The sequence below is a fragment of the Solea solea genome, chromosome 8 (assembly GCF_958295425.1).
Source record: "Solea solea chromosome 8, fSolSol10.1, whole genome shotgun sequence".
NCBI classification, from domain to species: Eukaryota; Metazoa; Chordata; class Actinopteri; order Pleuronectiformes; family Soleidae; genus Solea; species Solea solea.
Genome location: NC_081141.1, coordinates 11,095,517 through 11,119,156, shown reverse-complemented (window position 1 = coordinate 11,119,156; position 23,640 = coordinate 11,095,517). Strand labels below are relative to the sequence as shown.

The 23,640-nt window shown below is 38.9% G+C and overlaps 1 protein-coding gene across 18 annotated transcripts in view; it reads left to right on the top strand.

Annotated features, from left to right (window-relative positions):
• Positions 1-6: 6 nt before the first annotated feature.
• Positions 7-23,640, top strand: part of kcnt1b (potassium sodium-activated channel subfamily T member 1b) — an 81,229-nt gene continuing 57,595 nt past the window's right edge. For 15 of the 18 annotated variants that reach the window (XM_058636462.1, XM_058636461.1, XM_058636463.1 and 12 more), the window contains exons 1-3: positions 7-87; positions 3,337-3,385; positions 6,071-6,238. In XM_058636462.1, the coding sequence (XP_058492445.1) occupies positions 21-87; positions 3,337-3,385; positions 6,071-6,238 (284 nt within the window). In that variant the 5' untranslated portion in view covers positions 7-20. Of the gene's footprint in view, positions 88-758; positions 1,382-3,336; positions 3,386-6,070; positions 6,239-23,640 lie in introns of those variants that run through there. The other 3 variants (XM_058636450.1, XM_058636451.1, XM_058636449.1) reach the window with 3 other exon arrangements.

Sequence of the window (23,640 nt, the reverse complement as noted above, 5' to 3'; positions counted from 1 at the left end):
GTGCCATCTGTGAGCACAGAATGAATTTCTTTTTCAATTTGAGTGGGTCAGTTGAGAAGCAGATAGAAGATGACAGAACTGTGGCAGGTATGTTTTAATTGAAATAACAACAATAATAATAATAATGTGTGTCGTCTGGTAAATATTGTGAGTCTCCAAAAAGTTACCAAGACCTGTGCATGTTGTGTTAATATCATAACTATGTTGGCTACTGAGAAATGAATAAATGACATATGATTTCAGAATTGTTTTTGGTATAATTCCAGATAATTGTGGTGTGCAGATGTGTGTGTGTGTGTGTGTGTGTGGGGTTGCACATTCCTCCTCTTACCACTGCATTAGGACAAACATACACCTGTTTTCACCCTAGGACATTTAAATAAGGGATCTAGCTGTCCTTAAATAAAACTCTAAAAATCACATCACAGAAGAAAGTATGCATGAATTGGATGAATTGGACAAAACCATAAGAATGCAGAATCACAATACACCAATGTGTTATGAGCTTGTCTTACATCCCATCACAAGGCTTTGTTTTTAAATGATACATGTTTCCCTGTCAGCTCCTGGCGCGTGAGACACTGAATTATGTTAAGGTTCTCCGGTAGATGGCGAAGAGAGCTGGAGGTGAGTTCAGGTTGAGAAACAGGCAGACGCACTCCTCCTCCTCCTCCTCCTGCTGCTGCTCCTGCGGCTGCCCCTTCATGGTGGAGGAGAAGATGCTGGAGAAGATGCTGATGCTGACAGTTGACCGTAGACAACCCACAGCGAATATGGACATATATGGCGTATAGGACGACTATAAGAAGCGCTCCTCCACGTGACATTCAGGTCAGACGTTGTGATGTAAGAGCACCTGAAAACAAAATACGGATATACGACTTGTACATTCAGTAGACGCAAGTGTAAAGTCAGACCAGTTATGCACTAAAAAAAATTACGTTAAAATACATTCTGCTAAAGAATGGAGTTCGTGAAAAGGCTCAAACTACAAGCTGTCATATGTCGGTCGCGTGTATCGATAATGAAATCAACAATGCAGGTGTGCGATGAATTACTGTTTTCGAAAGAGTGTCAGCCAATCAGAGCCGAGAACTGCGACGATTTAAAGTTAAATCAACCTTCGTGCTAGCTAACAGGCGGTATTGTTAGCTTTCTCAAGCCTGGACTAACTGAAGGTTTTAAGGCTAATATCCGCTGGACGTCCTTCATTTGTCAAATGACCGCACAGCTTTACTTTACGGTTTACCTTTGGACAAGCCGTTTACCAGCGATGACAGAGCTGTACTTTATGGAGAAACACTCAGTCAATATTAGGAGGTTTTGCTGCTAAAACCAAACCCCGTGTTGACCACGATGTGACCTTAGGAAACGCAGGCAGGTAAGTCACGTTAGCAAGACTCCACTTGACTAAGTATGTCTGTAACTCTAAGTAACTCATCAAAATGCTACTTGAATTGAGCATGCAAATGTGTTTGAGTCGTGTGACACACTCACAGCATAATAGTCATGTTGTGTAACGTCACCGTCCGTGTTTACGTGTATACTACAACACAATTGTAAATATTAACATTTCCCAGCTAACAATTTCTGGTATGTTCTGGCAATGTTACCTGAAAGTTTGCTCTAGTCCCACATTCGGTTCCCCTAACGTTACTTACTCACAACCTTCATCAACCTTTGTAGAACATTATTTTGGTACATTAACATATGACAGCATTAAGTACATATTACTATTTTTAACTGTCTGCACATTAGCACTCATAATTGCAGTCATTGATTAATTAACAGGCAAACTTGATGAGGTTTAAAAAGTTTTATTTCAATATAAACAATTACACACACGTGTGTGTGTATGTATATATATATATATGTATATGTATGTATGTATGTATGTATGTATATATATATATATATATATATATATGAATATTTTCAATTCATCTATGGTACTGTAGCCTATCGATACTGCTGTGCATAGTGATGTAGTGCTGCTCATGTAGATTCTATTGATACCTAATTAATTTATACTATTTATGAAGAGTAATTGTTTGAGGGGAGGTGTTGAGTGTATGTGGTAATATCTATAATAATAATAATAATAATAAGCATGTGCTTCATGTGCTTTTCTTGGTTGCATTGTTATTTAATGTATTTTTGTTATAATGTTTGAAATTTAACATTCATTCATTTGCAGGCTTTTTTTTGCTAGATTTGTCTAGTGTCCCGCAAATATGTGGAAAATTTAACAGCAGATGTTTTGGGTTATCAATGTACATGTACATTATCTAATTATAAACTTGTATTTGAATGTGTTTTCCAAAGATGTTTAACCTTTGTCCAAGTCAATATTTGGCAACCACGATGAAAACTTACAAGTTCCTGATAGTGTTCAGGTGAAACATTGTCAGAACACAAGTAATTGCATTTGTAAATTCCAGTTCTTTATTTGTTTAGAGTCACATTGGTCTGTATCTATAGTTTTCTGTCTCTTAAGTGCAGAGCAGATTACCAGGAGCAACTTTGCTCCCTATGATTGTGGTCCCATTGACTTGTTCATTAAGATAGTTCTCAAAGACTGTGGGCAGGAGACACAGTTTGTTTTACTTGCATAGTGGTGGACATTATCATGTCTCCCTACTCTGCTGTGCACTTATGAGCTCATCACCCTCTCTTCTCTGTCTGTACTTCTTAGGGTCTGCACATTGTTATTTTGGGGAGAGTGTGTCTCTAGTGCTTGTTAGTGCACTCTAAGCTGCCTACGCTGTGCTGTATGAGGACCGAGCACAACTACATAGCTCTGCATTTCCCAGTTATTGTTCCTTTTGGGGACTCAGTCAGTCAGTCATCATCTACCACTTTATCCTCCACCAGAGGGTCGCGGGGGGTGCTGTGCCAATCTCAGCTACATCGGGCGATAGGCAGGGTACACCCTGGACAGTTCGCCAGTCCATCACAGGGCCACACACGGATAGAGACAAACAACCATTCACTCTCACACTCACTCCTATGGTCAATTTAGAGTCCCCAATTTACCTAATCCCCTTTTGGGGACTCTTTACATGGAAATCAATGCAGTCAACACTGCGCACAGGAATATCATGCAATTGAAATGAAACTAGATGGAAGTGCATTGTAATACAAATGCCATTTTCTTCTCCTTCCTTTTACATCATGTGAAGCCAAGTACTGTGGAGATCTCCATTTACAACAGTGATTGCAATTGCATTACATCCTCAATCAGTCTTTAAGAGAGTTTAAACTTTCCCTCTGTCTTTTTTTCTCCCCCTCTCCATCTCTTTGTCTTTAATGTATCTCTCATTTATCCTCTACAAGAGGCAGCCATGAGCCCCCCACGCCAATCATCAAGTTCCCATGGAGACAGGTAATTTCCTGAAGCACTTTATTGACCTACATGTGCAGTACATGCGCCACATGTTCTGTGTATATAATCATTAAGTGTGGAGGTGCATTGCTGTGTTGGGTCTCCTTTGATGATGGAAAAATGCCAGTTTTTTTTTTAAAGCATGACGCATGTGAAACAGTGCCATTAAAATAAATGGCTCAGACCTTCATATATGACTTGCTTTGACTCAGAAAAACAGGCCCCTGCTTCACATTTCAATAGCAAAACACATCTGTTTATATTTAAGTTGTATGTCATGTAAGACTTCAGGTAACCAGAAAGATGGTGATACTATGGTGACTCCAATATCTTTAATGTATTGGTTAAATCTGATTAACTATCCGTTCCTTGATAATATATTTACTTTTAGTCCACAGTTGTCCACCAATCTTGTGAAAAAAGTTTTTTAATCAAAGTTATCCAAGTTTTGAATATTCCCTACCTCTTTAAACAACCAAATTGCTATCTTGTGGTGAAGTAGAGTGAGGTCTAAAATTCACTTATTGGTATTATTTACAGCTGCAGTGCCTAACTGTAATGTAAACAAATATATGTTACTTTTGAACAATTGTCAAATGAGTTATCAGTTACACATGACTTAATCTGTGTTGTTTTTTTTTGTGTCTGTTGACATGTATAACTTTTACTTTGTGACTGACAAAGGGAAGAGTATCAGCAACACCAGTGACTGAGAAACTATGAGAAAAATACCTTGAGTGTATTGCAGCATGTAGTACTTACTGTACTGCCTATACAAGATTATTTCAAGTCCACCAGATAGAAAGTACAATCTGAGTCCATACATTAGGGCAAATCAATTTGGTTTTATACCATCCCCCGTCAGTCAAATATTACATCATTCTCGGAAAATGACCTGGCTCTCTCGCCCATCCCTGATTTCTGGGAACAAAGTTGTAAAAGCACCTTTTCCATTACCACTGACAGCAACTTTTAAGTTATTCACAGAACTCACATCACTCAAAGCAAAATGTTTAAAATGGGACAAGCCTACACAGAGATCTGTTCACTGAGATAGCACAGATAACTATCTTCTTGCCCTTGTCAACCAGTTCCCTCTTTCTAGATCATGGTTACTGAGACACTCTCCACCATCCTGAGCAGCAGAATGCCAGCATTGCCACCACTCTGTCTCCTTGGTGATATCTCCAAAGTCCATGTCCCATCCAAATTCATAAATCCTATGCTTATTTCTCTAACTGTCGCTAAGAAAGTATTCCTCCAGAACTGGAAATCAAGGAATTCATGTCACACCACTCACTTAACTAACCTAATTTCAGACTACATTGTAATGGAAAAAGTAACGCTCATAAAACCAACCTTATGTCAACCTTTGAAGAAAACTGGGAGCCTTTACCCTTCTTCTCCCTTTCTCTAAAACCCGCCTCCCCTCACCCCTTGACCACTAACTCTCATACTCTCTGCTCATTATTCTCCCTCCACCTTCACACATACACATAGACATATAGCATACACAGGCTTGCATAAAATTTGACCAACCTCAACATTCCCAACTGTAACTATCTGGTGTCAATCATAACTCACCCCACACAATTCTAATAGCATGGCTGTACATGACTGTATCTGGTCATGTTTATGAAACTGTCCTGTCAGCCATGTGCTGTATGTCCTGTGCTACTGGCAGATGCACTAAACTTGTTCTCTTTATTTTTAACAACTCTTCAGAGGACACAATACACCAATTTTGATCATTTTAAAGCAGGATATTGGAGCTTCTTACATTCTGTTGGTTAAAGTGTCATTTCTCCCTATCTGACAATCTGCCATGTTGTTGTTTGTGCTGTCTGTGCTCACATGGCATATACCCCTAGAGAAAACAAGACAAAATGCTGTCAGGCAGCTCGAACCTTGAGCCTTCATGAAGGCTTAAAGGAATACTTCACCAATTTGCATGTGGCTTTGTATTGCTAGAATAGCAGTAGTATTTTACAAAGAATTGTGTTTCCCTCCCTCAGTGTTCCACTGAGTTGTAAAAAAAAAATCAAATTTTGCCCTACACTGAGTCAAATAATGGAAATCGTATCATTTGACTCAGCGTAGGGCAAACTACAACGCCAGTTCCTCACTTTTTAGACTCACCCGTAGGGGGACGAAACTCCATTCCCAGAATGTAAACATGGTGTCCGGCATCTTTGCTAACAGTTATGCTAACCGGCTCTTGCTCTGCAGCGTAAACTGAGAACAACAGTGATCGAATTTAGTTTTCAAACTGATATGGCTGCAAGGGAAAAGACCTGCATTTCGGTGAAAACTAGAAGCCGGCAGGTGGCATTTTCTTGCCTGTCTCGGCCAAGAAGGCACTTGCTTCAAATATTATTTCACATTTCTACTACATGGATGACCCAATTTTCCAGACATTCATCTTTCCAATGGTGAAGTATGCCTTTAAATGGTTCACTTTCTACATAGACATAGAGATTTATATGGCTTTAAAATCCTTGCGATTCAAAGTGCACCCCATTTATGAAGTCTAAGCCAATCATCTCAACAATTTGTCACCTTGCATTCACCTTTTTTCCATTAGCTTGGCCATTATGTTGAAATATTGTAATGTAACTAGAGTACACCAGTGCAGAAGCTGCCATATTTTGATGCATGGCTGCTGATCTCCTTCTCGTCTTGTAGGCCATCCATGGACACCCTGCAGAAGAACAACAGCAGCAACTCTGGTGTTATTCTGGACATTTCTGCTCTCAAGATGGCAGACGTGGACTCCGAGGTGCCTCCTCTCCCACCTCGCTACCGCTTCAGGGACTTGCTTCTTGGGGACCAGACATTTCAGAACGATGACAGGTAGCATGAAAACTATGTTCCTGTTCAGTACTAGAGGCTGCCAAGGGATTTTCCCTGGAGACGCCTTTTTGTTTGTCTCTGTGTATACATCCACTTCACGTTTGAATATTTATGTGTTTAACATTGTTCACACATTACAGAAGCTGTTGCATGCTGCATTGCTCTCATCATAGCTGCCTCTTCTACTTCAGTTACTGTCGCTTATAGTGACTTCTCTCAAACCTCCCCTGGAGAATGTGGCAGGAATTGTAGTTTTCTGTTGATTTGATGTGTAGGTGGAAGCACCTACTGAAATAGAAAAGATGCACAGAGAGATTTTGTTGTAGAGTTTTTCCAGACTATTTGGACTGCTGTCAACCACGACAAGTGGCATCCTTCCTTTCCTTCTCATTATTTCAATGTGACTTTTGCAGTAAATCTGTCCTCCATGATTTAGTGGAACTGACACCATAATGTTAACTGTGTTTGCACTGAGATGAGCTCACAAATGTAAACTACCTCATTAGTAGTCATGATGTAAGTTATACTTTATTAAAGCTAGGGTCTGCAAATCTGGAATATTTAGCTACTAAGCCACCGCACAAAATGCAACAGATAGATCCCACCCCTTTCTACTAGCCTCTGTCAGAGTGACGTCCCAAAACACTGGAAGTCATTGTCTGTAGAGGAACTATGAGTATCCAAGTTTTTTCTATGGACTCTCACCAAATTCTGGCTATTGTCTCTGCCTCAGTGAAAAATTCCATGACATGGAGTTTGCATGCCTTTCATTTTCAAACTGACATTTATTTATTAAATTATTATTATTTCTTTTTTAAATTTAAAAAATGTGGACATTAAGAGGATTTCAATGCGTTTTTCAAACACGCTCTGATCAGTGCATGTAATTGCCCCTCCCTTGGCCCATCACTGGCATCATAGGCAATTTAGCGCTGGAGTGCTCAGGAGTCTCCAAAGAGGTCAATTACTGCTGCGGTTTGAGAAGCAGATGGACAGATGCTGTTAGTTGCATGAGAGGCTGAGAATTCTGTACAGTGGAGCTCTCCATGGTGCTGAAATAAAGCCATTTCACTGAACTTTCAGCAACACAGTGCTATCTAACTTGCTAAGACCACTTAGAGACTAGGGGTGGGAATCTTTAGGTGCCTCACGATACAATTATGATTCAGGGGCCACAAATCGATTATGAAAGATTACCGATGCATCTTGATACACTTTCAATCAATCTTTGTCTCACTGTGTAATCACTCACCACTTACCCACCACTATTTTCAGCATTTGTAATGAGATGAGTTTAATTAATTTCCGTTATCATTTATTAAAATAAATGAAATGTGTAAACTGGAAATTTACAACTGCATTGTGAAGAAGTAACATCTTGAATCATAATTCACATATTTAAGACAAAGTGTAAAATGAATGAGTGTATCATTATCCCCCATGTGGCTCATTGCTCTTGTTTGGAGCACATGTGACATTAGCCTCCAGTCATCTATGATAGTGCACAGTATGTTACTTACTGTGATAGTACACAGTTATGGTTACATATGATACAGTGGCAACAGATGTCCAAGCATCACATGTAATTTCTATTCTATCCATGTTCACCCGTTAGGCTGTGACTTCTGTTTTGGTTTTGTTGTTTAGTGTTGCGATCGGTGTGTCAGTAAAATAGTACCATTGTATCTAGGCTCCACCCATAAAGACTACTGTTGTTGTTGGTTTTTCCATTTGCTTTTAGTTATCATGACTAAGGTTGTTGTGGCTTATTTTCATTATCGATTAATTTCTTGATAGATCAATGTTTTTTGGTCCACAAATTGTCAGAAAATATTGAAAATTGTTCATTAGCGTTTCTTAAGAAGCTGAAACTTAGAGACCTTATTTGAATAAATAACTATTTAATTGATTATCAAAATGCTACAATAGAGAACGCTTCTGTTTAAAGAATCTGGAAAAAGAAAACACGGTTGTCCACGGTTGCTCCACTCAAAAGGTAATTTTACAACAATGTTTAAGACACTCCTGGTTTTATCTTGACATGCAGGCACATCTGTATTTGTTTCAATTAGTTGAGGCTTTGAAATGACCATGGTGTCTTCTTTTGTTAGCCTGAAAACCTTTTCTCTTGTTGCTCCACCATTACCAAGCAGTTACATTTAAAAGCTTATCTAGCTGATCCGCATTGCAGTTTGCTTGTGTAACTGATTTATAATTCAATCAGTAACCTAATTCTGGCAGACTTGTGTATGCTATCGCTCAACCCCAGGCTGTTGATTTGATAAGTGTTGGGATGAGGGCTGTTATGTTTTTCTAAATTTGTGATTAGGTGATTGATCCCTGTCTTGTATAAATTGAAAACAAACATCATCCTTCATGTTCCACATGTTGTGCCACAGGTTTTATTTGAAATTGAATGACATTTTGCCACCACTGTTCTTTCATAACTCTTTGTTTTTACTGTTTCCTTTGCTCTCGGTCTCTGGGGTTTCCTGTAGCAGAAAGCAGTCCATGCAGTTTGTTTTATCAATACAAATTGAGATGCTGCAGTATTCGACCATTGTCCACTAAACTCCAGTCTGTGTACCATCCCGAAGAATTGCAGTGATTGCAATTTATAGTGTTCATCTAAGCTCCATCGTGTCAGTTCAAAGAAAAATGGTGTGAGCTACTCATTATATTATAAGCTACACATTATTATGTGGAAATAAAGTCAACAGTAAACACAGTAGGGTTACATTTATTGTTAAATAAAGTGTCTATGTGTGTGTCTGTGTTTCACCCAGTTGTTTAGTCTTTTGAATTGGTTTTAATAACACATTTAATAACATTAATAACATTATGCGGGCTTGTTACGGATGTTATTGATAGGATTTTATTGACACTGATGATAATTCATACTCTTCATGGACCCTGTTTGTTTATTTATTTATTTATTTTTTTCAAAACAAACATGGTAGATTTTCACACACAGTGTATATTTTGGGTAGAGGATGCAAAAGCAGAACACCGTCTTATTGATGGCATCCCCTGCGAGTGCACAGTAACTGCTAGTTTCTGAGCATCTGGAGTGGAAGTGGAAATGGACAATGTGGGCTTTGGGGGTGCTCTATTTCATGGTTGATTGTCTGCATGCTCGCGGTTTATGATGTTGATTATTTCCTGTACTAATGCCTTGTCGAGTGTACAGCCTCAAAACAAATTAACCCCTAGAGGCAGAGCCAGACCACCCCCCATCTCCCGCCCACTGCTCTTAAGGGCTTTTGCATCTGTTTTCTAACGTCTGTCACAATGGGCTATAAAAGACAGTTGATTGAAGAAATTGGGCAGTGATAACCCACTAAATATAATAACATTGCTGGGGAGGGGGGGCACAAGAACACTCACTGTGCTTAGAGAGTATTACATAGTGAACAATAATCAGAATTAGATTTTTTTTAAATAACTATCTATAGACTAATGTGGAGTTCCACCATCTAGTCGCTCTTCCATTACTGTGGTGAAGGTTCACACTGACAGGAGCATGAATAATTAAATGAACAGTATTAGAAAGTGGCCCCCTTTTGCTAATAGGAGTATGTTATGAATGGCAATCGTTATGGTGTCCATGTTTGTAAGTTAGACTGCAACAATAGCCACACAATACAGAAGAACAGGCACTTTGTTACCTGCCACATGGGTGTAAATTGATATTACAAAGCAGATATATGAATTAAAGAAAGGTGAAGATATTGGTTTTCTGCTTGTCCAGGGAACCGTTATAAAGGGTGCAGACACTATTCAGTAAGTAAAGGCTTGTGCATGTCACTTTAATTATTTTTTACAAAGGTCAATTGAATCACTACTCTTGAAACAGCCAAAAAGGTTAAAGGTTCTTCCTGACATCCTAGACATTTTCTAAAAGCAACTCTAAAGCATGCTGAACACAAATACAAATTATGTGGGCTTTGAAATGACCATGGTGTCTTTTTTTGTTAGCCTGAAAACCCTTTCTCTTAAAAGCAACTCTAAAGCATGCTGAACACAAATACAAATTATCTGGGCTAGGTACTGTATACTGGAAAAAAAGATGAAGATGTGCATCAGTGGTAGGTCATGAACTGATCTTTAACAGAAACAAAAAACATCAACATCAGTAGAAGCCAGAGTCTTATGTTAAATACATGTATTGTATTAGCCCACAATTACGTAGTTGTGCATATTGCAATATTGTGATTTGCAAATCAATTTCTTTTAAATCAATTATGAAGTTGGTAGATTACCCAACAACACAGAAATGTTGCATTGTAGTTAAAATAACATGCTTAAATCAAAATTTGGGATACTGATTCACCTTCACTACATCTCAAGGAAAGCTAGATAAACAAGTGTTGGGTGTTGTTAGAAGAGGACAATGACAAAGTGAGTTTCTCTCAATATGTTTTTTGGGTTTGTTATTACAATGTGTTTCCTTCCAACAGTATTAAGGCAATAATCCATTCTGTGATGTTAAAAGTATGTGTGGCATTGTATTTCCGCTTGTCTCTTCATCTGTGATGAGGTTGTGGGTGTACATTTGGGGAAGGGGGGGTCGTCCTACTGTGCTGTCATTATCTCCAGGGTTTGGTGTCAAGGGGCCTTAATGATGGCTTGACTGTATGGGTGGTGAAGAGGAACAATCATGTTGAAACCATGACAAGGGACTAGTCTGTGTTACTCTTGTCTGCACTGGTGTATGGGCTCTCACTGTGGACACATTGTCGTGTTCTGTGAACACTTATACTTGTGAATGTGTGCATGTATTTCCCACTCTGTCAATCTACCGAGAGGCAACATCCTCAATCAGTGTCAGAAATGGAAATAAGCCACTACATGATTTTTCATGCATGCCATCAGAGAATAGAACAAGCAGGAGGGAAGTGATTGCTGTAGTTCTCTCTACGTTTCCTCTATCATGTTTCTTGGGGTTTTTCCTTTTCTCTAATCAGAGATAATGCTGATGGGAGTAATGGTGACAGCATGAACAGTGTTAATTAGTCACTAAACTCACCTCCTCGTGAGTCAAGTAGCGGCATTGTGACATTTAACAGCTTCATGTAGTCATCTATTTGTGTGTTGATTCTAATAATTTGAATAAACCCCAGCTGGAATTTCTGAAGCTACATTGTTTCCCAGACAATTTAATTAGTATAAATCAAAAACATGTCATGTTTTTATATGAGCAGTGGGGTTGAGTCCCTAGGAGGGCGTATGGCTATGTTCATATTACAAATCCAATCTCTCAAGTGGAAGAAAGTGTCCCAAGATCATAATGGTGCACTGAAAGTGGCAGCAGATGTTTTCTGACTGATGCTGTGGTATAAGTGAGTGCTGGGATTTGACACATGGGTGATTTTCATGTAGCAAACAAAGACATGAGGGAGGTGAAGAGCAGAAGGGACACACAAACCCAGAGAAAGGACAGTGGACACAAGGGGATGCTGGTCAAAGTTGTCCATCATCATATACCATGAAGGCAATTGTCACCATTGCTGAATAACTCCATTCAGTAACAGAAGAAATCCCATCTTGAATCCAGAAATGAGAGTGTGGTCTCCTCTTCATAATACATGTACCAGATTATTTAAGGCAGCAAAACGATTGAATAAAAGAGCTTCTGTCGTTTTTGTCAGGCTTCCTTCTTCTTACGAACGATAGGTGATGAGTTGATGGTGTCCTCTGACACAGGACTTATACCGAACAAAGGGATTTTATTTGGTTATAAATCAGGCATCAGACCAAGCTCTGGAGAATGTATTCCTGCTGAATCTCTGAACAATTCTGCCCACAGAAAAGCAAAACTTAACTTGTATAGAATATCTAGCATTTTAATTGTAGGCATCGCATGTTCCGACACACTTCCTAACACACCATATCCAGGACAGATCCTCAAGCTTCCTGTCTTATACAGGATGCTTGTTGTAAAGCGTATGGTCTGACTGTCATGTGTCCAAGAGACCCTCTTGACTCCTTTTTACTTATTAATGTCCATCGCTAATACCTTCAAGGATTAAACATTAGCTGTGTTAATGTGTTCTTCTAAGTTCATATACTTCACTTCCCATTACAAAAAGGCTTTTTGGTAGACATGAGATGTGGAAGGGACTGTGGGCTGTTAGTGAGTTGCAATCGTTGACTCAGCTTGTTTTTGTATGCAAGGAATGTTTCAGTGTTGATCACTGAGGAGGTTGTACCAGGTGCTAAATTGTCCACAAAGGTCTCCTCTGCCCCAAAACTGTTGTAGCAGGCAATTAAAAATGGTCAAAACATTAAACAATTAGGACTACAGGGCATCGGGGGGGAAGACATGGTGATTTGCACTAAGGCTGTCATTTGTTATCTGATATTTGGATTTCCATTGGGATTCTGAGTACAAGGAACTCTTAACTTTAATATTCCGTTTTAAGTAATTACTGCCAGGTCCAGCAGATGGCCCTGTAAGGGCAAGTTGGCCTTAGATCGGCTTTAAATGCACTCTGGTTGCATCTCAAAAATAACACTTTCATTTTATGCTGTTTTGCTGTGAAAATGGAGGCACAGGCAGGCTATATCACCCTCCTGAGCAGACACTCTAATAAAAAAATAATGAACAAATCTGTGGACTTGGCTGTTTGCTCCTCCAAAGTGAGGCAGCAGAAGAGACATCACAAATGTGCAGCACATCAGGCGATCAACCTCACTTGACTTTTGGTTATGGAAGGTTATCAAATATTTAAAAATATTTAAAATGCCTTTATAGCATCATTAATGGTTCTTGTAACATTATTTTACAGATGAATTTTGTTTGTCTGTGATGGATTTCTGCTGTTCCCAATCCTGAGAAGAGATCTGTGTGCGTCTCTGTCAGAGCCTGTCAGTGCAGGGGGTGGGGCTACCTGCTGCTGCCTGTCTGTCACACACACACACACGCACACAGGCATCGGAGCCTCATACACAGACACAGACCTGCTTCGACTGAGTTGCAACAGAGGAAAAAAAATTAAGTTTGGTTATATTACACCAGAATTGATACTGATGTTAGTCATTGCAACATGACTTTTGCTTGTAAAGGTTGTTTGAACAATCCTATCAAACATTATGAACATTATGTGTTCGACAGCCTAACTTGTAGAACATCTCCCTGTCGCCTTCCAGCTTAGCTATGTTATTCTAGCAGCAACCCACGATGAGTCAGTTAAATTATGTAAATATGAGTTCATAGTAACCATTAGTCGGTTGAAAGATTAGCTATCTGTTCATAATTTCTGTTTGAAATTGTTCAGTGTGCACTCTGTGAGAGAAATGAGCAGCAGCTTCAGGGTGCATTGAGCATTGTCATCGCGATGTGTGATAGTCACATCGCGGGTCAGGTCAGGTGTGTTGTTTTCGCTCTTTAAAATATTTGTTTTGCTTCAGAAAAGCATCTCTGAACTGGCTCTCTCTCTCTCTCTCTCTTTCTCATGCGCTCTCCCTCAGCTCACAGTCAGCCCCTCCCCCTTATGTACATGCTGTCCCTCACACACCACGCCGAAGATGCACAATAAACAAGAGGGAGAGACTGTGGCCACATCCAGACAGAAACGGCACAAAATATAAACAATCTTTTTCTTTGCCGCTTTAAAAAAATTCCCCATAAACACGGTGTCATTTCAGGAAATATGTACATGCCAGGAATGGAAGTTGTGCTGAAACATTCCACCAAAAATAGAGAAGAAGGGAAATAATGTCTGTTTGTTTACGTTAAGTGCGGTTTCTGTGTGAATGTATAGCGACTTTACAGACTTACCCCGGAGACTTTTTTTTCTTCAAAAAAAAACGAATAGCGACAAATCTAGTGACTTTTTGTCATAAACCTTAATACTTTCTGAGTAGGAAAAGTGTGAAAATGAGAGTTAGATCCATTTAACTGTATTTCTTGTGAGAGTAGGACACACACACAGACACACACATAAACACAAACATAAACAGTGCACATAAACAGACGAGCTGTGGATGTGTAGTGCAGCCGACTTTGTGTGTGGAACAATCACTGATCTGTATTGTTTTCTGCTCTCTTTATTTTACATTTTAACCCTTTTTTTTTACCATCTTGTTTGTTCACAGATGAGCCCCTTTATTTTAGGGTATGACATGTTTTATCATTGACCTTGGTGAATCAATCTAATTCTTTCCAAATAGAGCCAAATCATCTGGTGAGAATTCTTGTATTTTTAATATCGCAATATGTGTCGCAAAAATGCCATCCCTACTACTATTACTATTAAAACTTAAGCTGATAATGGACAATTATGCTATTTGTAAAGTGATCAGTGTCAGTGTGATGTGACCAATAAAGGGAGTGAAAAGTTTTTGTGAAATCAACCTTTAAATCTTTAATGATTTAGACACAATAATATTTCTGTGGAATGAAGCTTTAAAGGCCACATAGACCGGAAGCTCCAATTAACGCTGCGTTTGTGTGTGTATCTGCGTCATTACCTCGTTTATGAAACCCTAAAGCTTCAGAACAAACAGTAAAGCCACTGCTGAGAAAATAGTGTTGTATTGTTTTCCTGGGCTCTGCGAAGCGGATCGGCACTTCCGTAGTTTGATGTCGTCATCAGAAATCCTCACCACTCCTCTCACCACCGCCTCCCGGTGCGGGCACTAGTCCGGGCACATCCGGTTGCGTACATTCAACCGCAGAAGAAGAAGAACTACTCTCGTTGTAGCTGCTGAGATGCAGAGCATCCACCGTGCCAGAGGGGGAGCTGTGTATCTGAGAGCTGGCCTATCTATTACGTCACTTCCAGGTACCTGGCCAATCACAGGACAGTAGGAAAGCTCTCGTTGGCTGGCCAATCACAACACAGTCCTGGTTCTGGGGGTGTGGTTTTGGTCTGAAACAGCGCGGCTGACGAGAGCGTCAGTGAGGAGATATTTTGATCGGCTCGTTTGCAGCGATTACGAGGTTTTTAATCATTTAATCATTTTAATCAAGTTAATATATGTAAGTAGACCTCCATAACTAACATATATGTGTGATACAAGCATTCTATGTCGCCTTTAAAACTTAAGTATTGTGAGTGAGTGCTATTGAGAGCTCTGGAGTGCTCCCTTGCTTCGCGTTGCTAAGCAGGCATGCTAATTATTGTCCTCATCCATCCTTCATCTAAGGCTTATCATTTTCTGAGGGTCACATGAGGAGCTGGAATCAATTCCAGATGGCTTTGCGACAAGAGGCGTGTTACACCCTGGATGAAGTGGTGAAGATGATAATAATGATAATAATTGTTATTCATGTGACATTCTCAAATACACCTGTTACACAACTGTTGGTCTCAATTGGTCTTGATCTTCTTATCTCCTTTCTATTCTCTTTCCCACCGTCCTCCTCTCCCTTCTTGGACTGTGGGAGGAAACTGGAGAAAACTCACACTCACATGGGGAGAAAATGCCTACTTCACCAGTAACGTCCTCGTTAGGACCAGGTCACAAACTCGGGTCTTTTTGCTTTCTCTGTAGCCTGAATTGGATTTAACATTGCAAAATTAGCATTGTAGCTATCAATCAGTCGAGCACCTTTCAGACAAATCAAATACAATTCAATTTATAAAAGTAAGACACTAGATTCAAGCCAGACTTATAGATAGCTAGCAAATAATTGCCCAAACCAATGTTGTTACTTTATTTGGTTATATGTGTTATTCTATGATAGATTTGTAATGGCCCTTTTCCATTATGGTCCCAGCTCGCCTCGCCACGGCATGGCACGGTTTAGGTTGGTTTTCCACTACAAAAATAGTACCTACTCAACGTGGGCAGAGTCATCATTGCGCGGCTGCATGAAACTGTGGTGACTTTGTGTTTCACGCGACACATAACCAAACGAGTGGCTAGCGACTTGTAAAGCAGTTGTTTTCAGTGTAACTGAATCATTAGAATCATTTAGATTTTTTCAGTTCTTCATCCATGACCGGAGCACAAACTCTGTCTGACACAGTCACTGGACTGAAATACAACGGCAGGGTTTGTGATGCAGCTCCAGGCTGCTGATCGCAAGCTTTGACTCATATTGACTCTATATAGAAATTTTAGATATTTCCCTGATAATTGTTGGAGATTGACCCTCGTTTTTAGGATTGTTAAATCTTTTTAACTGATACAGTTCGGCATTGTTGATTCTTGTGTCAGATGTCTCTTCCTGTGACGGCACTCTGAACAATCAGTGGCCGGCAGTCTGACGATGTCACGCATAGTACCTACTCAGTACTATGGGCAGCCTGTGGCCAAGTGGAAAGGGAACTGGACTTGTAACTGGAGGGTCGCCGTTTCAAGTCCCCACCAGGTCAAAAGCGCTCAGTAGTTCCTGAGCAAGGTACCCAACCCCCATTGCTCCCCGGGCACCACTCAGTGTTGCTCCTAATTCTGGGATGGGTCAAATGCAGAGATTTAATCATTTCCCTAAGTTAATAAAGTATAAGATTTAGATTTACTCAGCTCGCTTGGAACCTCGCCCGAGCAGATACTGAAAAAAGTACCTTGTGTACCACGTATTATGCTAGTGGAAACGCAACTTAACTCTGACGTGCCGAGGCGAGCCGATGAAAACACACCATAAGATTACTTAATGGTTAATATGTAACCATAAACTGCTTTTAAACTACATTTCTGGTAGTCATACAGTCACACTGTAGCAGCTGAAAATGTCTTGGAAACACCCTGGGGAATGATGTGGGAGCCCTGACACATTCATCCATATATTATTCCTTTTAAAACCAAAATACTTTTTGGTTAAATTGTAGCAGCTACAGCAAATCATCCTATACCTCTCTTTACTTCTACTGGTCTAAGCCAAAAGAGACAACACAAACGATTGTCTCATAATTCTCTAAATAAATATTTTATTCTTTTATAACATTATAGGGAGTTTAATAATGGTTCCATGTTATAGTCAAATGGATGACAATCCACAATATGCTTAAAGGCATGACTATTTAGCCTGTTTAGCAGCTCCACCTCCCTCCCACCCTCTATCCAATATAGTCTTTTTTGTTAACAACATCATGTGGGTTCCAACTTGTACTAGACACATTGTTTTAGAGAAAGGATACAGTGCGTCTTTAATTGCATGAAGTGCAGCACACGCTCATTAAGATCTGTCTCTGGACCACATTTGTACGTCCAAATTATTAGAATAAATGATAAATCCTCCATGTCAGTTAAACGAGAAAAACAACTACTCAGACATCACAAGACCGTTCACATATCAAGTTGTGCCCGTGAAGTTTCCCAGTGTCATATCACCTAAAAGCCTGAAATGAAAGGCCAAATGTGTTTTTATTGATTCTGCTTCACAATCAGAGCTTGCAGTTTCCACCATAGGTGTCATTAGTCACCAGCACTATCAGCAGAGTGAGTGGGCTACACTTAATGATTGTTAGATTTGTTCCCATGAGCAGCAGAATGACATGCTGTCAGTTAAAGGATTACTGCTGGTGCCACTGGTGTGAATTAGAGGCTCCAAACATGTTTTCCACATCCTGTCTCTTTTATCACATGAGGGAAAACGTTTCTCAAAGGATTTGTGCAGCCAGTGACCAGTAAGTGAATTTGGACGGTATTTCTCAGAGGCATATTTCAAATAGGACAGATATATAAAGGTAGGCTGCATCAGAAGAATGATCACGGACTGCTCAGAGGAAAGAAGTCCTCTTTAGGATTAGTTCCTCCTCTTGGCCATTGCATCTTGTCTGTTTATCCTTCATGCTTTGTCTTGCCAACTTAATTAGTATGCTTGTTAAGGAGTTTGCTTTTTATGCTTTAAACAGCTGTGATGATGGTGGAAATATTTATTTGGACAGTCTGTTCTGTAGAGGGGTCTTTCAGTGGCATAGGTTTGTGTGTGTGTGTGTGAGAGAGAGAGAGAAAGAGACAGCGTCTCATAGAGAATAATTGAAGACCAATATGAGACATTAATACTGAAACTTCATTAGAATATATTGTGCCTGTGGTTTTGCTAATAGTTTGTGTCTCATTTCTTAACACCGATTAGAGCTCATTATTGTCTCTTTTATGTGTTTGTGTAGTCATAACAATTATGAAGAGAATAAAGCTGTGCTGGTTCTGTGCCTGTTTGCCTCTTATTTATTTAATTCACCTGACTGAGATGTTCTTTAGAAATAAAGCTGCTGTGGTTGACTGCATGCTGCTGGGCATTTTGTAAAACATAATTTTCAAATGCCTGGTAGATTAATGGACGTTTTTCACTTATTTAGAAACTATCTTTGCTTGATATATGTAAATATTTGTGTATAACCAAGAAATTAATATAAGGTAATGTGATATCACTGCATTTATAGCCATTTTAAGAGTTTAAAGCATATTTTTGCAGTTTTCACAATAATATCATGACAGTACCACAATTTGGTAAGGATATGTCATAAAATGTTCATATTACCCCATATCGGTATACACTTAGGTGTTCAATTTATGTTATTAGTGTATTGGATGACCACTGAAGTATTGCATTAAAATAGTGTAACTGGGTGTAATCCCTGAATGATGCTGTGTCGTGAAAATAATAAAGAAAAGGTTAATAAACATTTTAAACTAGGACTTTTACTTTTTCAAAATATCAAGTTTGAACACATCTGTAATAACCAGTGATTTGTTCGAAGACATTTTAATAATTGTTACCTTATTAACAAGGTTAATACTTTTATACCAAGTAAGGAGAAAATATTTAGCTCCTGAAGTAATACCATTGTCACCAATGTTAAAATACAGTGATGTAAATGGGCCGAGCAAAGTCAGCTACAGACTTTTCATAGGAGGCAGATTTATTCCCAATAAGATAATTTGCTCTCTCATTATCTCCTCTTCCTCATATATATATATATATATATATATATATATACATATATATATATATATATATATATATACACATATATATATATACAGACACTGGTATAGCGAAATTAGATTAAGATAGAGCAAGTGACTAGGTGAATCTAATTATTATTATTCTTTAATTTTTATTTGTTTATTGTTATTTGATTTGTGAGTTGTTTCATAATTCCTCAGCTCCACTCACATATCACATACCCTGGTATGTACACAAGAACAGTATTTCTGATTTTTCCTCCAAGTACCACCAGAGGAAGCTCTACCACAGTTTGAGAACCACAGCACTAGGAGTATTCGTGACACTTCAGGAAACCACTGAGAGCAAAAGCGAGCTCCGCACGCTTTTAACTAAAATGTAATAATCTTACATCCATTATATGTGTAAAGCAACCCAATTTCTGTCTCAACGTCTTTTATTTACAATATTACCTTTAGATGAGAACACACTGGTGTCCCTTGCACGCAGTTATTTACAGAGAATATTAGGTCATGTCTCTCCACCAAAGCAGGGGGTTTCAATCTGCAGCGAGCGGAGTCTTCCTTGTTTATTGTCGGCTTTCATCTCTAAGATGCTGTGGTTGCTAGAGCTGACACTGTCATATAATATGGTAGAAAAACCTTGTGTACACCTTCTGCTGGACTAGTTAGAAGGGGTTCTTCTTAATAAGTACAATTTGAAACATAAACTACATACCCTAACCCTAATAATATAACATTTTGAATAAAAAGTGACAGTTTTTATTGTGTTGTCACCATCAATACTGTTACTCGATTCCACATATCAAGATCAATACAAACTAGACTGTCAGTTGTAAGTAATGATGAAAAGATTCTCCAACTATTAGTGATAAAAAAAATTGTAACTTCACCCACTTAAAAGGAAACCTTTTATATAGCTGGCAAATGTGAGCTGATTTTCCAATTTCATGCAAATGAGATCTGTATCACTGCTTTTCTGCTAGCTGTCATGCTGGGAGCATTTGTTTTATTCATGAAACTGTGGAATGTGGCCCAACAACGTGCCTGAACGTTCTCAAAGAGGTTTCACAGAAAATGCTTGTCGTATGTAGGGAAGAAAATCTTATTCAGCCATTTATTTGAAGGCATGGAAAGCTGCACATTATGTGTTTCTCAGACTGCAGTTGATCTTTTCAGGACACGTATAGAAGATTAAAAGAATGGATGTAATGGCTTCATAGATATTGTAAGACTCGATGTTAATTTTTTCGTGTCAAATGAACTGTTTGCTCTGGTAAAGTCACTTTCCCTGAGTGAACATTTTCATTTGTGAGTCAGAAAACAAAGTCATGGCAGTAAATAGGAAGCTGAATCTTTTGTTTCCATGAAAATAGCCATAGGCGAAGCAGCAGTGAATGAGGTGCCATTTTGCCCACAGAAATGCAAGCTTACTGCCTTAATACGTTTTGACAGAGAAAGTATCATCGTGGAGCTGAGTTGTGCCCAATGATTTTGAAGCTTTTGGAAGGAGGCAAGATTTCTTTATAATTATCTGTTACATCATCACCGCTGTTATTTTCTCATAGGTAGCATGTAGCTTGCAAATACAAGTAATTTGATATATTTATGTCATTTTTAACTAGATGTCTATTGCAAACTGATTCCATGAATGGCAGCTCTAAGAAATTTTAATTCATCACGTGATTGTGAGTGATCAGATATCTCGTTTCCTGTTTCCTTTTTGTTTTCATCTCTGGAGCTGGGAGTTATGTTGCAGAATCTGTGAACTGTTCACAGAAGCAGAACCAACAGCCTTTGGTGGAAGGATCTCTAAGTTATAGTTGGGCTTTGTCACTTTGTTTGGGCTTTTTATGTTATATCATGGGTGTCAAACTTCAACTTTCAGCCTAGAGAAAGAAATTGGGGGGAAAAAAACAGCAGTTCTTTCAGGGGTGACATATGAGCTTAAATTTAGAACACAATATTCAATTCTAATATTGCAATAAAGATATTCATGTTTTCATAAGGAATGACATCACTCACAATTAAAAAATACTTATTTATGATGTGAAATTAATCTAAAAATAGCTAAAACAAATAAAAATATTAAGTAAATAATAAAACACTGATATAGATTAATACAGTATATATGATTTAATGTTTAATGTATTTCATGAAATTGTGTGATCATTATAACCAAATGTCTCTCATTGTTATACAAATATTACTAACTAACATACTTAGTATTTTGGCTATATTCTATCACGTCTCTGCAGCTGAACCTTGGCCACCGGTGCTGTGTTTACAAGAAAACACAAAGAAAACAATATAAAATGGTGGTCCACAGAAAATTGCCGGTTTGAGACCTCTGTGTTATATCTATGTTTATGATAATGGTTGTTTATGCTGCACATGCCTTCAGTTAGGGAAAACAAGCAATGTTAAGGTAAGAAGGGACATGGTAACACAAATCTGACTCAGGACAAACCCAAAAACGGAACATATGTCAGGTTTTCGTGTTTGTCCAGCAGCACTTGGTTCATAGTGTCAGAGCTGTTTATGATTATCTGTGGCCCAGGAAGCCAATTATACCATTGCAAGTATTTTTTTTTAGATCGAAGCATTGACTTTGACTCGGACAAACTCAATATGATCCATTGTTAAGCTGGACTTGAAGGTAATATGTCATTGTATGACATGAAATTATGACTACTATGACACTACTACTATATGTACAAAATTATTAGGTGTGAATCTGAAGCCACTAAGCCCAATGCTTTTCAATGGTTTCAGAATCCACTAGCTTACGTGATGTACTGTACATGTGGAACATGTAAAGGTCAGGATTTGAGCAGGGAAAAGAATTGCAAAAGTGTGATGTCACGAGAGATAAATCCCAGGGCTGTACTGCCATCTTTATAGTCATTATATGCAGAATACATGAATGTTTCTTGCACTGTATTTATTATTGCTTTTGGTAGATGACTCCTCACAGCTTGCAGTTTGCTACTTCACCACATAGTGTCTCTCAGCTCAAATCTGTCCTTCTGCCACTGATGAACTAATCTCCAACCTTCCTCCTGCATGTCTGTTTCCTTGTAATGTAACAGAGAGAGAGCAGTCCGGACACTCACCGGCACTTAGATTATACTTCCAGAACAGATTTGATATCTGTTGAATTGATTCAATTATAATATCATAGTCTCCATTGATAAGTATGTTATGAATGCATTAATACTGCCAGACAATGACTGGCAACTAGAGGTGGTGTTGGAGATTCACATTATTATCGTTACTGATGATTTACTTCTAGTATATGGTACTGATGTTTTAAGTAAAAACCTTGTAAATAGAGACTTTGCAACCATCCAAAGTCAGTTGACCACGAGATAACTTTTGTTGCTCATGTAGAGGCCACAAATTTGGGTGATATCAACTACATTTTAAGAAAAAAGTGTTTTACATTGCATTGCATTGACAAGAAGTACTACACTATAACATTGTTGCTCACTGACTCGCTGGTTCATAATCCGTCGTACCTCACAGCCAGTTTGGATCCCAGTTCAACCGAGGGCCTTTCTGTGTGGAGCTTGGATATGTGCTCATTTAGAGGGGGCCCCGATCTTCATTGTAAAGCGAACATTGATCGAACCAACGTCACATCCTCGACCTTGAAAAAGTTGAACCAATGATTTAACCACATCCCCAGCGTGATGTCCTGCAGTTCTTATTGTGAAGTACACTGGTACAAGTGAGATATCGTGACATAAAACCAATGGTCCTAGACTAAACCAGACTAAAGTCTAAAAATGGCAGACCCATAATTATGCGCTAAAAGAGAGAAAAAAATCTATTAAAATCAATAATCAAATCAAATGAAGGATTTGGAGAATCGTGAGACCCCTAGTTCTTTCCAAGTACTCCCTCAGTCCAAGGGTGCAACTCTACCTTTGGCCCCATGTCGGCTGGGATTGGCTTCAGCTCTCCTTCCATCCTCACGTGGAGGATAAAGTGATAGAACATGGATGGATAGACATGTTTAAACCCGAAATACATACAGGCAGGGCCGGCTCTACCTAATTTTGTGCCCTAGGCGAATTACACCAGCCAAATGAACAATCACACATGTTTAATTTGAACAACAACAGCAAACAGCAAAAAATCACAACTTTCAAGTATTGAATTACAGCAACCACAAGAACAATCACAACAGTTTCATTTGAACAACAACAACAAACTTTCAGGTAACTCTTTCCAACGTGTCTTTCACTTCAACTAAAATTGTACACGTCTGGACTTCCTTGCAGCAAAAGCATCTGACCTGACCTCTGATCCCTGCTCTGACCCTGAGGTCACCCGTCATGTGATTCAGCAGCACCACATTTTAGGAACATTATTGTTTATTCATTTGTTAATATTTATTATTTTCAAGAGAGAACACACAAATGAGGGCGACTGGGAATAGAAAATCATTTTTATTTTTTTTTATTTTTTTTGCTGGAGGGGCGCCTCGCGGCGCTCTAGGCAACCGCCTATATCGCCTATGCCAAGAGCCG